At 46.9% G+C, this 25,214-nt stretch overlaps 1 protein-coding gene across 1 annotated transcript; it reads right to left on the bottom strand.

The window, feature by feature from the left end:
- On the bottom strand, window positions 1-23,246 carry LOC127547671 (C-type lectin domain family 18 member C-like). The gene is made up of 12 exons (XM_051974636.1): window positions 22,788-23,246; window positions 21,468-21,559; window positions 13,177-13,410; window positions 10,596-10,693; window positions 9,938-10,059; window positions 9,565-9,672; window positions 6,450-6,542; window positions 5,733-5,839; window positions 3,884-4,013; window positions 3,266-3,362; window positions 1,252-1,343; window positions 1-782 (listed from the first exon to the last, which is right to left on the bottom strand). Exons 1-12 carry the CDS (start codon window positions 22,891-22,893, stop codon window positions 745-747), a joined length of 1,317 nt encoding a protein of 438 aa, XP_051830596.1. The 5' UTR covers window positions 22,894-23,246; the 3' UTR covers window positions 1-744.
- Between the last annotated feature and the right edge of the window lie 1,968 nt (window positions 23,247-25,214).

Genomic DNA, 25,214 nt, shown 5'->3' on the forward strand with positions numbered 1-25,214 from the left:
CACACACACACACACACACACACTCTGCTACCCACAACTCCCATCCAGTCCTGTCCCTACAGTTCTCCCTTCACCCCCCCGTGACTCCTTCACTTGTGTGGGCACAGATGTGGATGTGGAAGAGATGAAAACACCCCCATTTCAAAGCCAGGGGAGACACTGGTCAACCTTAAATGATTCTATTCTTCAAGCCAGGAGAGAAAGAACCAAGAAAATACCACCAAATTTAGGCATAAATTAGTTTATTCCTTCACAGTGTCCATTCTAAGTGCCCGGAGGTGCCACTTTGCTACGTTCCTAGCCCACTACCATCGCTAGCCAGGCCCTAGGAGCCACTATCACTATCACACACACAGAGGCGTTGGGGAATGGGCTCTCTGCCCGGGGCACTGAGTGATCCAGGCGTGGGACAGAGCTTTCGGGATGGCCAGGCCTGGTACACATTTCTTAATTCTCCCTGTGTACCAGCAGAAGGGAGAGAAAGGACACCAAGAGAAAGACCTGGCCCAGAAAGCCCTCTCCCCTGTGCCCAAGAGGGCAGGGAAGGGACCAGGGACCTCAGTCTGCCTGTCCCACTTCCCTCACACAACCCTTTCCAGGTGGTCTACCTCCCTCCCTGGGCCCCACCACTCTTCCACGGGGATATAGGAATGTCAGGGGAATTATCCTGGATGCAGAATCATCTTCTTCCCGATGGGTGCCAAGGGCAGGGGCAGGGGAAGACAGATGGCAGGAGGTACCATCTCAGGGCTCCAAGTCCCACTGGGAGATGTGCTCCTGAGCTGTGGAAGACCCCAGAACCAAGAGTCAAGGACCCACTTGGACTTCACTTAGAGAGCCATCAACCAAGCCTGGCCAAAAGGCAAGGTCCCTTTCCTGAGGTTCCCAGTGGGACAGCTCCATCAGGAGACCTCGGGAGGAGGGCAAGGAGACCCCTGGAAGCGCACTGGCTGTGTTCTGGCCCCGGGACCCACCAGTCCCCAGCCTGCTACTTTCGCCTGCGACTTCATGGTCTCAGAATCATTCCAGACCGTCAACCCATGGCATCGGGAGGATCCCCCCTCCCCTCTGATGGAGAGCCAAGAAGATCCAAGGGGGGCCGCTGCCCCCAGAAGAGCCTGCACGGCGAGAATCAGAGGGAAGGGAAGCCCAGGAAGGAACGCCAGCATCAGCCAACGGAGGAAGGAGATAGTGGGGCAGGGAAGCAGCCGTTGCTTGGGAGAGGGAAAGAGAGGATGAGGGGCTACTCACCAAACTGGCAGATGTAGCGGTTTCGGGTCTTGCAGCGCTGGTCATTCCAATTGAAAGCAGCAGATGCTTGCAGCTCCACACAGTTCCCAAACCTGCTGGACCCCAGACAGAAAGAACCGAGAATCATCCCGTGGGGAGTGATCCAGGTGAAGGTTTGGGAGTAAGGGGCACGCAGGCAGCCCCAGCTCTCAGCTTATGGCCCTACAGAGGTCTTCAAGGCAGAAGGTGTTGCTCCTCCCTAACAGGCAAAACCGTGGTCTCTGCCCTCCAAGAGCTTATATTCAAACGGGTGGAAGGAACAAGGGAAGGAGGATCTTTGTCCCCTTCCTCCCCCCAACTCTCAGGCTCCACATCACCCGTGGGGACCCCAATGAGTTTGGAGACAGACGGACCTGTGCACAGAGCAGGTGTCTATATGTGTATAATATGTTATATATATATTATATTATATTATATACATATATATTATCTATAATATAAATAATGCAGCTGCAGCAGGTTCTGCCCAGGGGACATGTGCACAGAGTTGCCTGTATCCCTCATCTCCGTCCCCCCTCTGCTCAAAATACTCGTCTTCATCAAGTCTTAGAATCTCTGGGACGCTTTTCCTAATTCCCCGAGGTTCTGGCCTTCTCACCCTTCTCAAATTTTACTGCTCCACATCTGAGGTGTATCCTCAGGAGGACGAAAGTCTTCCAGGGTATAGAGACTCCCATTTTTGCGCAGAGTCCACCATAGTGTCTTACACATAATTAGCATTGGTTGGATCAAGTTTAATGAAATATTTTGTCTTATTTTCTGATTGTTTCCTTTTCTGTCTTGTTTTTCAGTTAAATGAAGAACTTTTTGAGGGCAGGTACGTGTGTGTGTGTGTGTGTGTGTGTGTGTGTGTGTGTGTGTCTTGGACCTCCTCCAACTTGGAATGGCCCCTTGCCTGGAATACCCCTCCCTATAAGAGCTAATACATTATCAGGTTAATTTTTAATCTTTTTGAAGTTACCCTTGATTTATTGTTTTGTTGATTGCCTATACTTGAGAAAGTGATGGAGAAAATGTTAAAGAGGCAGATTAAACTTAAAAGTTTATATATTATATATCATACATATAAGTGTGTCCATGGATATTATGTATATCCTATGTTGATATATAATGTATATTGTATACAATATAATATATATTAATGTGAGGTATTATATACTCTAACACACTTTTAAGTTTAATAGACTTAACATATGAAACTTAAATATGTATATATTATATATAATATATAACTATATACATCATATACATATGTACATTTTAAATTTTATCTATTATATATCATACATACAATGTGTCCATGGATATTTTCTATATCCTATATTGATATATAATATATATTGTATATAATATAATACATATTAATGTGAGGTGTTATATGCTCTAAACACTTTTAAGTTTAATAAACTTAACATATGAATTAACATGAAACTTAAACATTTATATATCATATAATATATAATTATATACATCATATATATCATTTTAATATATTATATATTAATGTGAGATATTATATGCCCTGAAACACTTTTAAGTTTAATAGACTTAACATATGAAACTTAAATATTTATATAGCCTATATAATATGTAACTATATATATCATATATGTACATTTTAAAGTTTATATATTATATATTAATATGAGGTATTACATATCCTGACATACTTTTAAATTTAATAGATTTAACATATGAAACTTAAACATTCATACATATCATATGTAATATATAACTATATATGTCATATATACACTTATTTTTAAGTTTAATCTGCATTATTATTTTCTCTATCACTTGTTTAGTCAATAAAATAATTACATAAGAGCTGATTAGCTGATTACAGGATATTGTAGTGTGTGTGTATATGTAACCCCACACACCCATCCACACACACACACACACTTTTTTCCCTGGAGAGATGGTTATTAAATATTTACCACTATACCCCTACCTCTACCCCATGCTCTCTCACCCCTGGTTGTCTGGTTGGCCAAAAGCAAAACTGGTGAAGGAGTAATGATCTCCTGTGGCCCAACGGAAAGAGTCCTTGGAGGTCTTGTAGGTCAGTCCTGGAGTAATGACAGCCCCACAGGTCATTTTCACCATCTGTCAGCCTTGGGGTTTCTGTTTTGGCTCCACCTCCACCCTAACTCAATACTGACGGGAGAGGTGGGAGGGACGGCCATACTGTCTTGGGTCTAGGGGTCCCCTGCCCCCTTTTTCTTCACTATTCTCTTTGCATGTCTTGCCCACTGAGGACGACTAAACTTCTGCACTCACATCCCCTGGCTCCAGGGGATTGTCTGGAGGACATTTCTCCTTCTCCCCTCAGCTCTTCCCAATGAGGGCAATGACCAAACAGCTGACCAAATTCCTAATCTCCTCTAAACCTCCCCTCCTCTGTGGCTTTCGATGCCCATCTCACCTGCACAGGGCTGGGATTCTGGGATCCCCCCCCGCCCCCGCTCCTATTTCAGGATCCCCAGGGTGGCTACAGAATCCTCCCTGAGCTCCAGAAGTGGCCAGGGGTGGTTCTGGGGAGGCTCCAAGGTCCCATTCCTATCCCATCATTTCCAGCCATCATGCTCACCAATCCAGAAGTTCCTGGTCTCAAAGTCGGCATCGGTCACCTCATTGGTGTTTTCCAGGCGTCCCAGGTAGAAGGCCACAATGTCCTGGACTTTCTGATTCTCAATCTGAGCCAGCATTCCTCCCTTCTCCTACAAGTCACCACCCCTGTCACTGCTCCCATCTTGCCCAGGGAGCCCGGGGCCTCTCTGGGCTTCTCCTCAGAAAGAACTCAAGGGATCCATTATCCACTCTCAAAAAAAGAGCAAGAAAATCTCAAGGAACTTTCCCAAGAGGACACAGAGTGATGGACTAGTGTCTGGAAGACCTTAGACACCCCGTGCAAGTCTTTTGTCAGCTTCAGCTTCCTCATCTATAAAATGAAGATAATGGGAACACCTACCTCCCACGATTACAGGGAAAACTCAAATGAGATCATATTTGTGGAGCATTTTGCACACTTAAAGCCCCATGTAAATGCTGGATGTTGTGAGAACCGTGATTACTAAGAGGTCATCCCCCTTCTCCCCGAGCAAAGCTTCAGGAGGGCCTGGGACCAGGCAGCCAGAAACTCCCAGGGTCTGCCTCATAAGGGTGCCATGGAGCATCTCCCCTGGGGCTCACCCTCTCCTGGATCCCAGCTGCTCGGATGGGATGGGAGTCAACAATTCTACTCCTTACCTTGTCTCCTGTCCTTGCCTCCCAGGCTTTACCACGTGTTCTCCCTCCAAGCCCTATGGCCCCCAAAACTGTTGTCCTGCCTACTTAGGCTAAATAAGGACCTTGCCATCCTCCCCACTGCAGCACCCTTAAGACTTTCCACTTGCCCTGAAGCTGAAATTTCTTTTATATTGTCTCTCCCAATTAGAGTGTGAAGAAAGGAGAGGTCTTTCTCCTGTCACCCGAGTCTCCCTAACCCAGGTGCAGAATACACAGAATGGCCTTCCAGCAGTCTTCTCTCTCTCCTTCTTTAAATTGCCTATTTATCAACCTATCAATACAGCCTCCAATCTACTCAACATAATTCTGCACTCCAAGCACCAAGAGAAATAGGTAGCACAGACATTTCCAGGAAAAATGTCCGCTTCTCCAAGGCGGGGACTGATTTGTCTCTGTATCAGACGCACTTGGCTTAGTGCCTGGCGTGTAGTAATTAATATTGGTTGAATTAAATTGAATTAGAGAGTTTGTCTCTTCCGTGTAACTGGTGAATTCTTTGAGATCGAAGGCTCTCTCTGCAGTTGCCCCATTCCCCACAAATCTCCTAGAGACGGATTGACAATTGACTGAACTACTGTATCTTCCTTGATTTCTGCCCCTGGGACTGGTAATCAAGAGAATAAAGGGAGGAGGAAGGGAGAGGAAACATAAGTTTTTTCTGTAATACCTGCTATGTGCCGGGCACTGTGCTAAGCACTTTATCTGTGTGGTCCCATTTGATCCTCACAACCATGGGAGGTGGATGCTATTATCTCCATTTTCAAATGGAAGAAGCTTAGAGGTTTTCCCAGGGCACAAAGGTAGTAAGTGACAGAGCCTGGTCTCGGCCAGGTCCTGGGATCTTTCCCCAGTATCTCACTGCATCCCATGAGCCCCCCTCTAGTCTGAGAAAATAGACCCACTAGATTCTAAATAGCCAATAACACTTGACTAAGGTCCAGACCTTCCCATCACGCCAAAGTTCATTCTCTTGGGGTTTAGTTCCATTCTCCTGAGAAGATTCAGATTCACATTCAGAAAATATATATTAAGTGTGCACTTTATAAGGGACATTTTGCCAGGGGCTGCAAACTCTGCGCCCTTTCACTCAGACCCCAGAAAAGCCCAGGACTCACCCCCAAACAGAGGGCCCCCAGAAATAAGAGCTTCACCTGACATTTACTCTTGGCTCCATAGTAGGTGTCTGCCTCAGGGGAGATCATGAAGCAGCTGCCATCTATCCAGAGGTCACAGGCATGGAAGGGGAACTGGACCTTGACTGAGAGGGAAGAACGGGGGGGTGGGGGGGGGACCATATGCCTCAGCTGTCCTGAGGACTGTCGGTCAACCAAAAAGCATTTAGTAAGCACTTACTGCATGCCAGGCACTGGGGATAGAGACATAAAAACGGGACAGTCCGTGGCCCCCAAGGAGTTTCCATTCCATCAAGGAGACAACTTATCCACACATCAGTACACAAAGAATAATCAATACAAAATAAACATGAGGTTGTCGGGGAGGAAGGCACACGGGCCATGGGGAGGAATCAGAAAGAAACTTCACGTAGAAGGTGACAGGTGAAGTGATTCTTCAGAGAAGAGAAGGATTCTCTGGGGCAGAAGTGCATTCCAGGGGCAGGGACAACCATAGGAAAGGCAAGGAGAGGAAAACTGAGTACTCTGTACAGGAAGAGTCAGCAGGACTCAGCTGGACCCCGAGTGTGAGAAGGGGGCAAAGGCATCAATGGGGCTGGAAAGGGGCCTCAGGAGGCTCCACACCCAGGGCGTCCTGGCCAATCTCAGCAGGCGCGTCCTGCCTTCCTTGGGTTCTGAGAGAGGGTCCAGAGCCCAGGTCCGGCTTAGAGAGGAGAACTGCAAAGCCGTACTCACTTGCACACTGGGCTCCACCGTAGCCAACATCACAGAGGCAGGAGCACTCCTCTTCCCGGAACCGGCCATGTTGACACGGGACACTGCACCGAACTGTAAAGTACCGGGAGCATGGGCGAGCCATCTCTGACCCTCACCCCTGTCTCTGACCCTCATGCCCATAGAACATCTTGTGGCTCGTGTCCTAATCTCCCTAAAAGATTCCCTCTTCCCTACTTCCCAGAGCCATATCCAGCTCTGGGAAGAAAATTGAGGGGAGACCAAGATACGACACTTGTACTTCTCAGGCCTCGGGTACAGGACTAAATTACCGGAGGGGGCAGAGGACAGCATCTGACTCTGGAGTGAGCATGGACCCCAATTCTGTCTTCCTTCCTGCAGGTGTACAGGAGGAAAGCCTCTTTGACAAGAAGAAAGCATGGGATCCTGTAGCCTTGAGGGGACTTTCCAACTCTGAGCCACCAGAATCATTAATTCTTCCCTCCAACTCAACTGAATTCATCTTAATTACTTCTCGAATGATTTTTACAACCTGAGTGGCTAAGAGAATTCGAGGGCTCACTCTGCACTTGCCCCCAGGAGGGATTCCTTGTCCAGGGCGGTAGTTGTCCCAGGTGCTGAAATTACCTCCCTGTTGCCGGTCCCCTTCCTCCCCCCGACTCAACTCTCAACCTCTTCCAGCCTGGCTGCCCTCCACCCCTAGACTGAAACTGCTCTTCTGCAAAGTGGCCAATGGTCTCTTCATCGATTTCTCAGCTGTCATCCTGTTTGATTTCTGTCTGCAGATATATAACATTTTATATGTTATGGAAGATGTATAACAATTATTTTCTCTTGAATATCCTCTCCTACCTTGATTTCCATAACACTTCTCTCACTTGGTCCTTCTCCTATCAGTCTGGCCACACCTTTTTGGTCTTTGCTGGTTCATTGCCTATATCCCACTCTCTGATCAGAGGGTTGGGGATGTTTTGTCTTAGAACCTCTTCTCTTATAATAATCATATTAGTTCTCACTTGAAGGTTAGCAAAATCCTTTCCAAATATTTCACTTGATCCTCACAACAACCCTGGAAAGTAGTATTCTCCTCATTTCACACACAAGGAAACTGAGGTAGACAGATGTTGCCAAGGGTCACACTACAAACAAATGTCTGAAGCAGAATTGAACTCCTAACTCAAGGTCCAGGGCCTGTACAATTATTAAGTTATCACATCCAAACAAATGACTCCTAAATATGTCTTCTCTCTCTTCAATACTAGTTCTAGTGCCTTTCCTCTGATAGTTCCTATATATCCTGTATATAGTTTGTTTATACACACACTCACACTCATACATCCCCATATATATGGATATAGATATATTTTATTTATATATACATATTTGTTTTCACATTGTCTCCCTCATTAGATTGTAAACTCCTTGAAGGGAAGGACTTTCTTTTTGTATCCACAGTTTAGCCCAGTGCCAGGAATTTCTCAGTCACATCTGACTCTTTGTGACCCCATTTAGGGTTTTCCTGACAAATTCCCTCTCCAGCTCATTTTACAACTCATTTCCTCATTTTTAATGAGGAAACTGAAGCGTACAGGGTCATCAACTTGTGTCTGAGGCCAGATTTGAACTCAGGAAGAAGGGGCTTCCTGACCCCAGGCAGGGCACTCTGTCCACTGTGCCACCTTGCTGCCTGCCTGGCACATAGTAGACAACTATTAAACATTTATTGATTTACTGAAAGCCAGTTCTGCCCAGCCAACTGCCTACAAGACATCTCCATCTCAACTCATCATTGACATCTTCAATTCAACCTGCCCCAACAGAGCTCGTTATCTTTAACCCAAACTCCAAGCCTGCTTCTTTCTTCCAAAGACTTTCTAGTCACCCATTCTCAATGCTTCCCTTTTCCTCACCCTTCTTTTCTAATCATTTGGCAGGTCTGATTAATTCTACCTCCACAAAATCTTCCCAGTCCAGTCCCTTGTTTTGGCTCTTGCCTGAACTATAGCAAAAGTCTTCTAAATAGACTTCCTGCTTTGGGTCTGTTTTGCCCATATGGCTGTTAAAATAACCCTTAAAAAAAGATGTGATCATGTGGCTTCCCTCTTCAAGAATTCCATCCCTGTCTCTGTCTCTCTCTTTTTCCTTTTCCTTCTTTATCTCTCTCTCTCTTTGTGTCAGTGTCAGTGTCTCTGTCCTTGTCCCTGTACCTCTCTGTCCCTGTGTCTCTCTCTCTCTTTGTCTCTCCTCTCTTCTCTCTCTCTCTCTGTCTATATCTGTCTCTCTCTGTGTGTCACTCTGTCTCTGTCTCTCTCTGTCTCTCTCTGCCTGTCTCTCTGTCTGTCTTTCTCTCTCTCTCTCTCTCCTTCTCTTTCTTTCCCCCCCTCTATCTCTCTCTCTTTCTCTCTGTCTCTCTCTGTCTATCTCTGTCTCTATTTCTCTCTGCCTCTCTCTGTCTCTCTCTACCTCTGTCTTTCTGTCTGTCTCTGTCTCTGTCACTTTCTCTGTCTCTGTGTCTCTGTCTCTCTGTGTCTTATAATAATCATATTAGTTCTCACTTGAAGGTTAGCAAAATCCTTTCCAAATATTTCACTTGATCCTCACAACAACCCTGGAAGGTAGTATTCTCCTCATTTCACACACAAGGAAACTGAGGTAGACAGATGTTGCCAAGGGTCACACTACAAACAAATGTCTGAAGCAGAATTGAACTCCTAACTCAAGGTCCAGGGCCTGTACAATTATTAAGTCTCTGTTTCTGTCTCTCTCTGTGTCTCTGTCTCTTTCTCTGTCTCTGTTTCTGTATCTCTCTCTGTCTCTTTCTCTTTCTCTGTCTCTCTCCGTGTATCTCTGTGTCTGTATCTGTCTCTGTCCATCTCTCTCCTGTTTATGTGCATGTCCTGCCAGCAGTATAAAAGTTCCTTAAGGGCAGGAACCATTTTTCATTCTGTCTTTGTGCCCACCACACTTGGCAGTTACAAATTGTTGCGCTGATTTGGCCCCCATGGCCCCCAGTGCCATCATCCATGGATGCCCCGTGAACACTGAGTCCCAGGCTCTCTGTGCCCCCACCTTTGTTCACTCCAGACTGTGTACCACCCACAAAGACCCTCCTCACCTTGGCAGTACCTGCCGGTGTAACCCGGGGGACAGTCACAGTGACAAGTGCTGACACTGAGGCGTCCATTGTTGCGGCAACTCATCCGACACGGGTTTCTGGGCACCTCTGCTCAGAGCGGGCACAGAGAGTGAATGGGAAAGGGTTAGGGGCCCGGCCAGCTCCAGAGATGCCAGTGTACCCGAGGTGGCACTTGGGTGACATCACCAGAAGGACAAGCGTAGGAATCATTGGCCACTCTTCAGAATGGGATTCCCTCCCACATATCACTTCCACCCAGAAGTTTTCGCTTCCTCTGGGCCATCAGGAAAATCTACCAGAAATGCGTAGGAGGACACAAGGGAGGACAAAAAGGGAATGGGGGAACACTCACCGCAGAGCCCGCCGCCATGATCCCAGGCTTTGAAACAGCCAGAAGCGCCAGCAGTACAGAGAGAGCACCAGGCTCCTTTCTTGTATGGGACGATGGTCTTCCCGTTCATCTCCCAGTTGCCCCTGCGTGAGAGAGCTCAGTGGCCCAGGGGCGTAAAAGAGTGCTGGGTTCGAAGCCCAATGACTGACCCTTCTACCATGCCTCATGTACCCCGGATAACTGTGGTCAAGTCATTAACTTTATATGGGGCCAAGTTTTCTGGACTAAAATCAAGGATTCTTAATCTGGAGTCCTGTGGATAGATTTCTGGGATCCATGTTTTTAAAAATATTATAACTATATTTCAACATGATTGCTTCCTTTTGTAATCCTTTGTATTTTTATTTTATCATTTAAAAACAGGATTCTGAGAGGGGATCGCCAGACTGATGTCAAAGGGGGACATGAAGACCCTTCTATTTCTAGGTCAATGATGTTCTGTAGAATCTGGTCACCCAGATGGGAGAGTGGGGGATACGGAGGGAACATCCATTACAGGCTGACCCCTCCTCTCCTCCCTGTCTACAACTGGAAACTGTAAAAGAGACAAGTCCCCTTTGCTAGACGGACAGTCACATAGGGATGGACACAGCCCCCAGCCCGGTATGGGGGATCTTACCCAGGAGAATAAGCACAAGCGAATGCTTCCATCTCCATGAGGCCCACCGTGCACAGGTGTCTCCCACAGCCCAGATGACTTGAGGTGGCCCACACGAGCTGCAGAGAAGGAGAGGTCCATGGGCCGAGAGTCACGAGTCACGGCCCACCTCCCACCACCCTCCCCTGCCCCTTCTGGCTGGTCCCAATCCGCCCCCAGAGAAGATGCAGTGAAGGTCTTTCAAGCTGGGAACCACACAAAGACAACCAGAATGCCTCAATTTCCACACACCCCCAACCTCAAAACACAGCTTTGGGTAGAGCTTGTCTGGAAAAACTTCCTGAGAGAACTGAATCTGGAGTTGAAATTTGAAGGGAAAAACGGGACAGCAACGAGCAGAGAAGTGGTGTGGGGTCTCACAGGCAGGTCCACCCTAGGAGGACCAGGGTGAAAGCACAACATGAATTTGGAGCTGGAAGGGACATTATCATGTTCAAGTCCAGCTTTTTCATTTTATGGGTGAGGAAACTGAGGTCCATACAGATAACATGACTTGCCCAAAGTCGGGAAAGTCAGACATGATGGGTAGAGCACCGTGCCCAGAGTCAGGAGAACCTGAATTCAAATCCAGCTTCAGACACAACCCTTACTAGCTTTGTCAATGAATGCTATTTGCATTTAAAAAAAAAAAAAAGATAGAGCCAGAGACTAGAGGCTAAATGTTAATTGAATTAGATTGTCATGTTTGTAATTTAATCTTAAACAACATTACTTATTACACATTTTACACACAAAATGTGTTTATTATTTATTATAAATTAATATTACTTATAACTAATAGTATTTATGTAGCACTTTAAAATTTGCAAAGCACTTTACATATGTTATGTCATTTGACTCTCAGAACACTGGGAAATATAGGAGCTAATATTATCCTCATTTTACAAATGAGGAAACAGACTCAGAGAAATTAAGTGATTAAGTCACATAGCTAGTAAGTGTTGGAGGCAGAATTTGAATTCAGATCTTCCTGAATCCAAGTCCAGCACGCTATGTGCTTGGCTATCATCATCATCACCATTATCATCATCACATCAGCATCATTTGCTGGACCAGTGTTTTTTTGGTGTAGGGAAGTCCAGATGAGGAAACTCCCTCTGCTAAGGTCGATCAGCAGCCATTCTAAGACCATAGTCTGGATAACTGATATGTTCTTGCTTGCCTTTTCACAGGCTGGGGAAGGGCAAGAAGGAGGGAGAGAATTTGGAACTCAATTTTTTAAATGAATGTTTAACATAAAATATAAATTATGTAATATACATAATATTAGCAAATAAATTATAATAAACAATAAAATAAAAATAAGTTATAGAATTAGAAAGATGTGTGAGCCCTGTTTGTAGTGGCTAGAAACTGGAAAATGAATGGATGCCCATCAATTGGAGAATGGCTGGGTAAATTGTGGTATATGAATGTTATGGAATATTATTGCTCTGTAAGGAATGACCAGCAGGATGAATACAGAGAGGCTTGGAGAGACCTACATGGACTGATGCTAAGTGAGATGAGCAGAACCAGGAGATCATTATACACTTCGACAACGATATTGTATGAGGATGTATTCTGATGGAAGTGGATTTCTCTGACAAAGAGACTTAACTGAGTTTCATTGGATAAATGATGGACAGAAACAGCTACACCCAAAGAAGGAATACTGGGAAATGAATGTGAACTATTTGCATTTTTGATTTTCTTCCCGAGTTATTTTTACCTTCTGAATCCAATTCTCCCTGTGCAGCGGGAGAACTGTTCGGTTCTGCAAATATGTATTGTATCTAGGATATACTGCAACATATTTAACATATATAGGACTGCTTGCCATCTTGGGGGGGGGGAGGAGGGAGGGAGGGGAAAAATCGGAACATAAGTGATTGCAAGGGATAATGTTGTGTAAAAATTATCCTGGCATGGATTCTGTCAATACAAAGTTATTATTAAATAAAATTAAAAAAAAAAAAAAAAGAAAGATGTGTGAGAGGTTAACTTGCCCAAGGTCAATTACCCAAATAGACAGAGTCAGGTATTCCAAACTCCAGGGAGGCTCTCTAGCCACTGGACTATGCTTCCATTACTGTTACATTTTATGTGTTTTTTGGTCATATCCAACTCTCCATTTGGGGAGTGTCTTTTCGCAAAGACACTGGAATCGTTTGTCATTTCCTTCTGCAGCTTGTTTTACAGATGAGGAAACTGAGGCAAACAGGGTAAAGTGACTTGCCCGGGGTCACCAGCTAGCAAGTGTCTGAGGATGGATTTGAACTTGTCTTCCTGACTCTTGTTCCAACACTCTTTCCACCACAACTACCTCTTAGCATAAGAACTGTTCATTACAAATTAGCCCTCCCACCAAGAGACAATAAAGTAAACCGAGTAAAGACAGAACTGGGGTCAAATGTTCCCTGCGTGACTGGGTTACTTCATTTGTCTGAGCCTCAGTTTCCCCTTCTGTAAAAGAAGGAATCCGATTTGCCTGCCGACCGTGGGCTGGCATTTGGATTAATCCCTGGGAAGGCAGGTGGCCGGGAGCCAGGGAGGCACCTACCTGGGTGTAGTGGGCGCAGGTTAAGTTGCTGGCGCACTGAGCAGCTGAGTAGGCGTACCATTGCCCCTCTCGAAACCAGGAGGTGACCACATCGGTGAAGGAGGCAGCCCCCGCGGGCAGGAGCTGCAGGTTCCAGCCCACCTGCAGGGCCTGGGCCTGGGCAGGGAGCGGGACCCAGGCTGAGCAGCGGGCTGCCTGCTCCTGGGCCAGCCGGGCCAGCTGCTCACTCCAGTCCTGCAGGAGAGGCAGAGGAGGAGCACTCAGCGGGCTCCTGGGGACCCAGCCAACGTGGCGAGGGAGAAGACCCCTGGGTATGCATTTTCCTGTCAGGCTGCCCAGAACTCCATGCCCCGGTAGGGTTAGGGTTCTACCAGGAAAGATCACAAATTCTCATCCACGTTACATTCCCCATAGACTGCCTACCTTGGATCCAGTTCCAGAATTGAGTTACCATATATCACAAAATCCCCAAACCTTTTAAACTAGCTTTAATTAATTCAATCGAACTAATTAAAATAATTACATTTAATTAATTCAGTTTCTGCTTTGTAAGCACCCAGTAGTCCTGGAGATAAACTTTTTTGTCCTCTCCCAAGCCTATGCTGCTTGCCCATAAAATGACAGTAGTCTTTCAATGATCTTACATTTAACAGTTCCCCAATCCCATTTACACACACACACACACACACACACACACACACACACACACACACACACACACACACCTGTCTCCTTAAGATAGATGAAAATAAAAGGTTCATGTTTCTCTGTGAGTAAATGGAAAATAAATTAAATAAATAAATAAAATAAAGACCCAGAGAGGCTGAGACCTCCAAGCAGGGCCACAACTAAGTCAGAGCAGAGAGGGCTTTGGCTCAGGACACAGAAATTCATTTTATTTATTTATTTTTTTAATGAAGTAAAATTTCATTAAAATGAAATAATTTTTCAATGAATATGTTTATAGATATCTTTTGTATTTACATCAACCCCCCAAACTGAGAGGGCAGGGACAGTACTTGGACTTCATCAACAACTCAGCAACATCTCAATTTAGCAATTAGTTAACAAAGATCATGAGTTAAAACAGATGGCAGTTTCCTCCACACCAACACACACAATGGAATTTGTCTTTAAAAGTTAATTTGGGAGCAGCTGGATGTCACAGTGGATAGAGCACCAGCCCTGAAGTCAGGGGAACCTGAGTTCTAATGTGACTTCAGACACTTAACACTTCCCAGCTGTGTGACTCTGGGCAAGTCACTTAATTCCAATTGCCTCAGGGGGAAAAAAGTTAATTTGCCTGTGAATTTTATGCTGTGTGTGCCAGAGCCGTCTCCTTCAGTCCCCAGACAGCTTGCTGCTACTCAGCTTCCAAGATGACCCAGAAAAGTTCTAATATTCTTGGTTCAAATTCTGAAAATGATCAGGGCTCTTCTGGATGTTGCAGAGAGAAATAAAACTGTTTCCACCAAAGTACTGAATGATTTCTAGGGTTTTTCCTTTTTTGTTACTCTGATTCTGAAATAATTGTGGCAGAACCTTTAAGAAAGCAATGATATTAGGGGGAAAAAAATCCTTATTATCATCAATGAGATTTTGTACTGACCCTCAAAGCAAAGACTGATTCCAGCATTTATCCCAGTGCTGTAAGGGGGAACATTGAACCACTTTTCCCTGGACTCTGTATACACTTGCTGGAGAGTATAGCCCAGACTTTTGGGCTTTTGTTTTATGCTAATTGTTCTTACTATTTAGTAACTACACATTCTATAATGTGTATAACCAAAGAGGGAAGCACACGGTTGGGAATTTTGAGCAAAAGCATTAGTAAATCAGCCTCTCCAAATCAGAGGGGAGAAACAGCAACTTCCCTTTGGGGATCCCATCTGCTGGTATGAATTGGGATTTGGGATAATAGCCCCAGAGTTAACCCTACACTTAAGAAGAAAAGCCATCTGTATATAATAATCATGAATTCAGGGCAATCCTCATTTTTTATCCTATTAGAACTATGGAAATGTTCCTTTTATTTGGCACTGGTTCAGTTCAAAATAATTTTTTTAAACTGTATTTTTTTAAAAGATGATAAGATGGATTACTTAGAGAACCCTAAAGTCAACTTAAAAAACTAATCAAAATGGTTATCAACTTCAACAAAGTTGCTAATTGTAAAATAAACCCATACAAATCATCCCTATTTCTCTATGTTACCAATAATATCCAGCAGGAAAATCTACAAAGAGAAATAACATTTAAAGTAACTATAGGCACTATAAAATACTTGGGAGTTTACTTGCCAAGACAAAGACAGATTTAAATAAATGGAAAAACATAATTGTATATGGGCCAACATAATAAAAATATTTTACCAAAATTAATTTACTTATTCAGTATCATGCCAATCAAACTTTCCTTAAAGAGTTATTTTATAGAGCTAGAAAAAAAATAACAAAATCCATCTAGAAGAATAATAAGTCAAGAATATCAAAGAAGTCAATTTAAAAAATTGTTAGGTAGGTAGATGACCTAGCAGAATAGATCTCAAACTATTTTACAAAGTTGTAAGCATCAAAACCATTTGGTACTGGATAATAGAGAGGTTGATCATCAAAACAGATTAGGTCCCCAGTAGGCAGAAGCAGATGAGCACAATAACAGTGTTTGATAAACTCAATAGCTATTGAGGTAAGAACTCACTATTCAACAAAAACTGTTAGGAAAATTGGAAAGTAGTCTGACAAAAGCAAGGTCTTGACAAAACCAACATCTTTCAGTGTACACCAAAATAAGCTCAAAATGGCTATGTGATTTAGATAAAAAGGATAATATAATAAGCAAATTAGGGAAGAGGTGAAGAAATTACCCGGCAGATCAATGAATAAAGAAAAAGTTCATGAACAACTGCGATAAAGAGGTCCACAGAAAGTAAAAAGTAGAACTTCAATCACATAAAATTAAAAATTTATGTCTTTACTGAACCTGGGTCCCAAAGAGAGCATAAAAAAGGGGAAAAGAACCCATATGTGCATAAATGTTCATAGCAGCCTCTTTTGTAGTGGCAAGGAGGAAGGAGGGAGAGAAATTTGAAACACAAGGTTTTGTAAGAGTGAATGTTGAATACACTACCTTTGCGTGTATTTTGAAAAATAAAAGGTTTTTATAAAAAAATAAAACTTTACCCCCAAAAGAGATCAAAATCAATGCAGTTAAAATTAGAAGAAAATCAGGAAACTTGGGGGGAAATCTTTGCAAAAAGTTCTCTAATAGGTTTCTAAAATATAGAGGGAATAGATTCAAAAAACCTTTCTTCAATTGACAAATGGTAAAAGGAAATTTATTTTGCATGACATGTTTCTTGAAAGGGAATTGGGGATAAGTGACTTGCCTACGGTTATATAGTTAGGAAGTTAGGTGTCTGACATCACATTTGAACTCAGAACTGCCTAACTTCAAGACCAGAACTCTATCCACTGTGCCATCTGGCTGCCCCCAAACAAATACTTTTCAAAGGAAAAAAACCAAATCTCCATTTTTTAAATGAAATTTATGAAATTTTATGGAATTTATGAAAAAGGCTCTAACTTACTAATAATTAGAAGAATGCAAATTAAGATAATTTTGAGGTACCATCACACATCCATCATATTGGCTAAGACAGCAAAAAAGGGAAATGACAGATGCTAGACAGGCTATGAGAAAACAGGGATACTAATGCACTGAGTGTGAAGCTATGAATCAGTGCAACTATTCTGAAAATTCTGGAAAGCAGTTTAGAACTATTCCCCAAAAGCTACTAAACTGTACATAGTCTCTGACCCAGCAGTTCCACTATTATGACTGTACTCCAAAGAGATTAAAATAGAAGGAAAGGACCCATATGTTCAAAAATATTTATAGCAGCTCTTTTTTTTATGGTAGTAAACATTTGGAAATTGAGGGGTTGTCCATCAGCTGAGGAATGGTTGAACAAGTTAAACTATATGAATGCAATGGAATACTACTGTGCTATAAGAAAGGATGAAGAGGACAGCTTCAGAAAAAAAAATTTTTTTAAAACCTGGGGCTGTGGGGGCGAGGGGGGAGAGAACTTATATGAACTGGTACAAAGTGAGGTGAGCAGAACAAAAAGAACAATATGATCAATTCTGAAAGCCTTAGTATTTCTGATCAACAACCAACTACAGTTTCAAAAGACTTGTGATGAAATATGTCATCCATCTCCAGATACAGAATTGATGGATTCAGAATGCAGATTGAAATATATTTTCCTTTCTTTTCTTCCCTCCTTTCTTCTTCTTCTTCTTTCTTTCTTTTTCTTTCTTCCTTCCTTCCTTCCTCCCTCCCTCCCTCTCTTTTTTCTTCCTTCCTTCCTTCCTCCCTCCCTCCCTCCCTCTCTTCTTCCTTCCTTCCTCCTTCCTTCCTTCCTTCCTTCCTTCCTTCTTCCTTCCTTCCTTCCTTCCTTCCTTCCTTCCTTCCTTCCTTCCTTCCTTCCTTCCATCCTTCCTTCCTTCCTTTCTCCTCCTCCTCCTCCTCCTCCTCCTCCTCCTTCTCCTCCTCCTCCTCCTCTTTTTCCTTCTCTTCCTCCTCCTCCTCCTCCTCCTCCTCCTCCTCCTCCTCCTCCTCCTCCTCCTCCTCCATGGCTAGTGCAGAAATTTATTTTGCATGACATATTTGCAACAGCTTCTGTTTTTCTTGTTTCCTCCATGGGTGGAGGGAAGAAGGGAGGGAGACAATTTGGAAATGGAAATAAATAAAGTATTTGTATGGGTTTATGAGCGGGCAGTATGTGTTTGTGGAGAGGGTTTGTAGAAGTAAGGAGGAGTATTTGTATACATGCGTGCGTATGTATGTGTGCATACATACGGTTGGTTGGACTTGCATTTACTAGAGTTTGCAGCCGTAGATAGGTTATGTCTGAGGGTTGTTTGAATATTCATGAGGGGGGGGAGCGGGGTCTTGAGCCTGCACACCTGAGGGTTAATAGGTGTGTCCAATGGAGCACAGTGAGTTACTGCAGTGGATCCTTCACCATGGACAGCGGCTTTGACCTTTGTGGGGACCCCCGATCCTGGGGTTATATACACCAGGGGGCTCGAGCAACAGGATGGGAATGAAGGAGACAGGACTCTCCCACCCCCACCTCCTGGGAACTTCACCTCGAGGCCCTCAAGGTCACCGCTGAGCTGGGAAGGCATTTGTGGCCGGTCTCCCAGCCTCCACAGCTGGGGGCTGAAGCAGCCAGCTGGACGGTGACTGAATGCTCACTCCCAGGGCCGCGGCCCTCCCCGCTCTGGGAGCTCCCCCACCCAGGCCCTAGTTATTAACCTCTGTACGGGTCCCTGGGTTAGGTGCCAGGTCTTTGACAATAGGGTCTGGGGTGACACCTCCGAGCATCTCCCACCCTCCAGAGGGGGCCCCAGGTGTCCGCCCAGGGTCTCCCCCTCAGTTGGACGTCTCCCCTTCCCCCAGGTGCAGGGAAATCAGGGGCTGAGCAGTCTCCTCCGTCCTTGCCTTTGCAGTGGAAAATCCCTCAGCCTGGGAGCCCAGAAGGCACAGGCGTCCTCGGGAAACCCTCCAAGGAAGAGCTAAGTATGTGTCTGGGCTGGGGCAGGAGGCTGACCTAGCTCCCTGGACCTGGGCTGTTTGCAGGGCCCTGCCCTGGACCATCCTTGTCCAAAACTCACGGACCCGGTCCGGAGCCCGGTGAGGGCCAAGGTAGACAACGGAGTGGAGTGCCAGAGGCCCCCAGGATGGCTTGTTCAGGCAGGGCACCTCCAGAACTCAGTTCCACCCAATGACTTTGCCACAATTTCCTCCCTGTTCTTATAGGCATGGAGAAATTCAGACTCTCTGTCTCTTTGTCTCTGTCTGTCTCTCGGTCTCTGTCTGTCTGTCTGTCTGTCTCTCTCTCTCTCTCTCTCTCTCTCTCTTTTCTTTCTCCTTTTCTCTCTGTCTCTGTTTCTTCTCTCTTTCTCTGTAGCTGTTTCTCTCTCTCTCTTTCTTTGTTTCTCTCCCTCCCTCCCTCCTTCCCTCCTTCCCTCCTTCCTTTCCTCTGTCCTTCTCTCTCTCTCTCTGTCTCTCTCTCTCTCTCTCTCTCTCTCTCTCTCTCTCTCTCTCTCTCTCCCTCTCTCTCCCTCCTTCCCCAAACACCCCACAGCTCAAGAGTTTGTCCAAGCCTTCATCCAGCTCCAGGAGAAGGTTCCATCTGGCAGGGATGTTGTGAGGATCAAATGGAATAATGCACGCACAGGGCTCTGCCAGCCTTCAGAAACTAGTTACATAAATGCTCACTATTTTTATTTGCCACAGGGACAAGAGGGATTCGGGCGTCCGGAGAGCTTCAGAGGCCCCCCTCCCGTTCTCCCCCTGCACACACACTCACAATCCCCCCTCAGCTGGAACTCATTCTGACAGGACCAGTGAAGCATGAGGGTTAGAGTCAAGCGCCGAGTGCTCGGCCACTCTCTGGTGAGTGTCCCACTCCAGGCCTGGGAAAGGGGGAACAGTCCGGGGCCCGGGGCCCGCCTCTCCCTCCCAGATCACGGGGACCCTGGGTCTCTCTGGGAGAAAGCCGGCCTCATCACCTGCACCGGGATCACCAGACCACTCACTGCCCACCTTCACAGGAGGTGGGACAGAGGCCCTCATCCATTCCCCCTCCTCTCCAGGCAGTTCTGGGGCGGACAGAGAGACTGCCCAACCTCCCCCAGGAGAGCAGCCCCCTGAGCCCCTCTCAGAGACAAATTCAACAGTCCTCCAATGTGGGAAAGCTGGCTGCTTCAGTGCCAGCCCTTCAGTGGGATCACAGATCGTTGATACCTTAGATTTAAACAAGGAACAGGGGCAGGTAATGGACAGATTCCCTCGCCGCCCTCTCTCTGACTCATTTGGCCTTTGTTTGCATCCCTCTGATGCACTTACACCATATTTTATGCTTATTATTCATTTAGAAACATTTGGTATCTACTGTATGCAGAGAACTGCTAAGGGCCTTGAAGGTGGGATGAGCTGAATTGAGTCAGTAAAGACACAGTGACTTCCTGATCCCTGTAGCTGCTGACACAAACCCTTGCATTTATTTTGTTTATGTGTATGTACGAATGTGTGTGTATGTCTGTGTGTACATGCATGTGTACATGTGTACAGTATATATGTTTACATATTGTATTGTTTATGCGTGTACATGTACGTATATATTTCTATCGGCACACATTGTCTCCTTTTCTGTGAGAATATAAGATCCTTGAAGACAAGAATCCTTTTTAGCGTTTTCTTGCAAAGTGCCTAAATAAATGCTTGTTGACAAATGATCCACTATCCTTGCTAGGCTAGACTGAGGGCTGACTATGTTTTAGCTAAATTTTGCTTCTTTTCCATCACTTGGTCGGCTTTTGAGCTGCACACAGTAGGTGCTTAGTAAATTTTTGTTGATTTACAGTTCCAATGGCTCAGTAATGAACAGAACGAGCTACACCCAGGGAAAGAACACTGGGAAATGAGTGTGGACCACAATATAGCATTTCCACTCTTTCTGTTGTTCTTTGCTTGCATTTTTGTTTTTCTTCCCAGGTTATTTTTACCTTCTTTCAAAATCCGATTTTTTCTTGTGTAGCAAGATAACTGCATAAATATGTCTCCAAATATTGTATTTAACATATACTTTAACATATTTAACATGTATGGGACTGCCTGCCATCTAGGGGAGGGAGGTGGAGGGAAGGAGGGGAAAAGTTGGAACAGAAGTTTTTGCAAGGGTCAGTGTTGAAAAATTACCCGTGCATATGTTTTGTCAATAAAAAGCTATAATAAAAAAAGAAAAATTTTTTTTAAGTTTGCTGATTTAGAATAAAATTGAGTTTTCTCTTTGCCAGTAAACACTCTCAATTCCTCTAGCCTTTCTTCAAGTTGGGCTTCTATTTTGCCACACCTTGACTCATTCTCACTGCTCTTTTTCAGACCCTTTTGAGGTCAGTTCCAGAGACTAGGGAGGGTGGGACAGGATGGGGACTTCTGGAGGGAGGCAGGAAGAAAGGTACATACTCATGATTATTATATGAAAAAACAGCAAGTCCCGATTAGTGCAAATAACCAACCCACCGGTAGTCAAGCATTCATTGTTTGAATTTTCACTGTATGTTCGCAAGGGCTGGAACCCATAGCCCTATTTCATTAATAATTCTAACTTCACATAGCGTGACTTCAGGGAGTCATAAATGTATGTTAATCCCAGACCCAGCTACGGAAAGGCTAGCTATGATGTCACTATTATTGTTTTTCTGACTACTCACCATCCTCTGCATGTTGGCAGCTGGCGGGTGGACCTTGCTCCGGAGTCTGTTGTGGAGGGCCAGAAGCAAGAAACTTTCCTTCAGGCTCAGCGCTGGGATGAGCAGGGGGGCAGACAGACAGACAGACCATAGTCAGTCAAGGATGCAGGGAGGAGGACTCAAAGGCCGGAGGCCCGCGGGTCTCCCCCAAGCAGCCGGGCCTCGGGCACTTATCTCCCAGATTGCAACAGGAGGCAGGCAGATCTCCATGGTGATGGGGAAGGGGGGGACAGCCAGGAGGAAGGGGTGGGGAAGAGAAACCTCTCATTGGAAGCAGGACACAAAGGGACGGAGACAGAGACGAGACAGGGAGGGGGGCCGGGGGCTGAGGCCGTAAGAGCTTTTCTTTCTGGGGGACCTCTGGGGGAAATCGGGCACATCATCCCCAAGGCCCTGAGGAAGGGGTTTAGGAAAGCCCGCAGGGTGGTCCGTGTGAGAACCCACAGATGTCAGGAGACTCCCCTGGAACCCCAAAGAGTATGCAGCCCCCCTCCCCGCCCACAGGGACCAGGCCCAGAGAAACCACGGGAAGCAGGGAAGAGGAGGAATCCTAGCAGCAAGCCCTGGGAGGTGGGAGGAATGCCTGGAGATTAAGACACCGAGAGCCTGAGCGCACAAACCCCCCCAAAGCCAACCCTCGGAAATTCGCATTTGGAGGCCTCCGACTTGCACGGATCTGGCTGATTATTCGCTGGCAAGCTTCAAATGGGGAAAGAAAGCTGGATTTATAGTACTTGAATCCTGGCTTTGCCCCCACTTCAACTCTGAGCTTCAGTTTCCGAGGGAATGGGTCAGGGGTCTCCTCCTAGACCTAAAGTCTCTGATTTGTTTCCTCCCTCACTCCCCCGGCCCACTCCCAATTTTTCTCTTTTGGGACCATTCCCTTCCCCCTGAAGGACACAGCCCAGAAAAGGGGGGCACCCTCAGGGGAGGGACACCTCCTGCACTCTTCTCTCCTTGAACCCCAAGAGCTGCGCGCTCCTTCAGTTGCTCATCTCAGAAAGCTAAACAGAATCAAGCCCAGCTTGGGAATGGTTGAAGTAACTCAGGGCCTCCTGTCCTGGGAGAGAGCAGAGAGAAGGTGGTGGGTCACCATCTTGTCCCGATCCTTGCCTGACGCTCCACTGATCATTTAGGGCTCTGCTTAAACTGTCTCCTGCAGGGAAATCCTGTGAAATGGTCCTAGGGGGTCAGACCTGGAGGGAGAGGGGGTCCCTATGGCCCCTGAAAGCCATCCTGGGGGGCTTGCAACACCCCCGCCCTGTTCTTCCCCCCCCTTACCTTGGTCGGCAGGAACCTCCTTGTGCCGTTGGGGAGTTTGGATTTCTGCCCAGGTGAAGGGAAGGAAACTCAGGAGCAAGGTCAGGAGCCTCCGGCCCACCCCCATGGCCGCTGCATGTGGGGCCCTGGAGTGCGGGCCCAGGGCTGGGCAGAGCGGGGCAGCGGGGGTCCCGAGGCCGAGCTCGGCCGTCTCTGCCCTCTCAGAGCCCGCTCCCAGCCCCGAAGTCTATTCAAAACTTGAGCCGTCTGGGCTGGGTGGGAGACAAAAGGGAGAGAGTGGTGAGTAATCGCTGTCCCAGCTGCCGCTGGCTCGTGAAAGGGGAGAGACCGGAGGGAGACAGACAGAGCCGGGAAAACTCCCAGGCTCCCGCGGCCACCCAGCCCAGCGCTGACCCGGCCCCCGGTCCCTGAGCGCTCCTCCAGGGCTGGGGAGTCCCGGAGGCCCCGCTGATTGGCTGCGAGACATTCCAAGGCAGCGGATTAATGAATGGATGGGGCTGGGGGCCCAGCGAGCCCATTCACCGGCTCCTGCCAGGGGGCATCCCCCCACGCCCCCCCAAGTCAGAAAGAGGAATTGGGGGGATTAGGAGGGCGGGCTGTGGTGGGAGGCTGGAAGCACTGGGCAAGCCTCCAAGGGAGTTCTTCTCTTTCCCAGGAAGCTCAGCCCAACCTTGCCATGAATTAAACATGGGCAGAAGGTAACAGCACTCCCTGTGCCATCTGAAGGGGTGGGCAGCTCCTGGGGGGCTGGGGAGGGAATGTGGGGTGGGGGAGGTAACAATGCAGGGGCATCCGAGGCGGGGGCCGAGGGGCTGCTGGAGCATTCGTTCTGGAGGACAGAGCAAGGGAGCTGGGTCCCGGCCCAGTTCTGTGGCCCAGGGAAAAGTCACAGGTGGGAAAAGCTGGGGAAGGAGCCGTTTCAGGTCCCACTGCCCAGAACCAGGCTGGGTGACCTGGAGGCTCCTGGGGGCTGGGGACCGATGCCCCCGGGGGAGGTGGAAGGGACATGGGAGTCCCTCTGGATTAGTCCAACGGGGGGGGGGTCGCTCTCCCCTCCCCATCCTGGGCTGTAGCCCAGTAACTCCCTCCTTTGGGGAGGGTGGTCCATGATCCCTCCTTAGAGTTGCAGTCCCTGTTCTATGTGGGCTGGGAGAGGGTCCGGGGTCTCCCTGCTTGCATTTGAGAGCAGACACTGGTGGAGTGCATAGCCACACTGCAGCCAGCCCAGCGAAAAGCAGCCTTGCTGCCAAATAAGGAGAAATTCACATTTTCCCCTATTGTTCTTAGCTCCTGGATGGTTAGAATTTAATATTCTGTACGCAAAAAAATCGTTCATATTCATTATTAAAATTACTCCAAAGCTCCTTTGAAATCCTGTGGCCATTATGACATTTCTGAATGAAGTGTACGATCGTGTTTGTTCAGAGTAACATAGTAATTTCTTTCTGCATGAGTGTGTTTGAAATTTTTTTTTTCATTAAATAATTTTTCAAATTGACCCTTGCGAAACCTTGTGTTCCAATTTTCCTCCCCTTCCCCTCACTCTTTCTCCTAGTTGGCAAGTAATCCTATATATGTTAAATGCGATTTAAAAATATGTGTTAAATCCAATATAGAACATAATTTCTAAGAGAAAATGACATCGGAGGTTTTTGCATCATTGTCCCAGAGGAGACTTGGCCCCCATTCCCCTGGACCTGGGAGAAGTGCTCAGGTCTGATCCCCTCCTGGGTTCGCTCTGGGCCCGGAGGAGCTCCCCTGCCTTCCTCTTGGGATGGCAGGGCTGGCGAGGTGCCTGAGGCCGTCCCAGATCCCTTCCAGGACCTGCTGCCCTCGTGGCTCAGACTGGGGAGGGGGACCAAGCCGTGTGCCAGGGAGCTGTCTCCCCTCCCACCAGTCACCAGCAGAGAGAGCCATTCCCTCTCCGATAGGGAGGCAGGCGCTGCCAGCAGTTCCCCACTGGGCGTGAATGAGTGATTCTTTCCCTGTGAATGGGCACAGTGTGTGGGGCTGGGCAGACTTGGCAGCAGCTCGGGCCTCCGGCCTCTGGCTCCGTCCCCTGCCAACTCCTCTCCCTCCCAGGCCGAGAGCTCGGGGCCCCAGTTGCTAATGACCCTTCGTTGGGCAGCCCTCCTACCAGGGCTCTCCGGAACCAGCAGAATCCTCAGGAGCTGGCCATCCCGCGCCCACCTCAGCCAGGCAGGGGGCAGGCCCTTACTGGGGGCTCGCTGCCCGCCGGGCCCCGTGCCAAGGCCTGGGAGGGCAAGGAAAGGCAGAAGCCGACCCTGCCTCCGAGGAGCGTACCCACAAGCACCCATAGGTACACAAGATACACAAGGAAGAGATTGGGGGGGCGGAGTCGGGACGAGGTACAAATGCTGACGGGCAGAGGGCAAGAGGAAGGCAGGGGAGCTCCTCCGGGCCCAC

The sequence above is a fragment of the Antechinus flavipes genome, chromosome 2 (genome assembly GCF_016432865.1).
Source record: "Antechinus flavipes isolate AdamAnt ecotype Samford, QLD, Australia chromosome 2, AdamAnt_v2, whole genome shotgun sequence".
NCBI classification, from domain to species: domain Eukaryota; kingdom Metazoa; phylum Chordata; class Mammalia; order Dasyuromorphia; family Dasyuridae; genus Antechinus; species Antechinus flavipes.